Source organism: Penaeus monodon, chromosome 22 (assembly GCF_015228065.2).
Source record: "Penaeus monodon isolate SGIC_2016 chromosome 22, NSTDA_Pmon_1, whole genome shotgun sequence".
Classification (NCBI taxonomy): domain Eukaryota; kingdom Metazoa; phylum Arthropoda; class Malacostraca; order Decapoda; family Penaeidae; genus Penaeus; species Penaeus monodon.
The window spans coordinates 20217095-20217452 of NC_051407.1; the positions used below are offsets into that span (position 1 = coordinate 20217095).

Here is a 358-nt window from a genome sequence, read left to right on the forward strand (position 1 = left end):
AAACTGCTTAAACATTTCTATTGCTAAGACTCTTTAAAAATTAATGCTCTACACCCTTTATATGAAAGTAATGACTCATGCCCCTATACAGGTTGAAAGATTGCTGATACTTTGAGTGTACTTGTTAATACCATTAATATTTGCTTTTTTTGTCCAGTACAAAAAGTAAAAGTAACAATAGCTTATTATTACTAAAAATAAGAGAAATAAGCACCATCTCTTCCTTTAAGTACACTAAACTTACTGAAATCTAGAATGCTGAAATTGACACCTCCCTCGCATTCATATACACGGGATCTCTCAGCTGACAGGTTTGCTAGTGACACATTTTTCTGAAATTTTGTAGCCTACAAGGAAA

At 32.7% G+C, this 358-nt stretch overlaps 1 protein-coding gene across 1 annotated transcript in view; it reads right to left on the reverse strand.

Annotated features, from left to right (window-relative positions):
• LOC119587352 overlaps positions 1 to 358 on the reverse strand; it is a 12851-nt gene that overhangs the window by 577 nt on the left and 11916 nt on the right. The window contains exon 7 of the mRNA XM_037936097.1: positions 245 to 347. Within this exon, the coding sequence (XP_037792025.1) occupies positions 245 to 347 (103 nt within the window). The remainder of the gene's footprint in view (positions 1 to 244; positions 348 to 358) is intronic.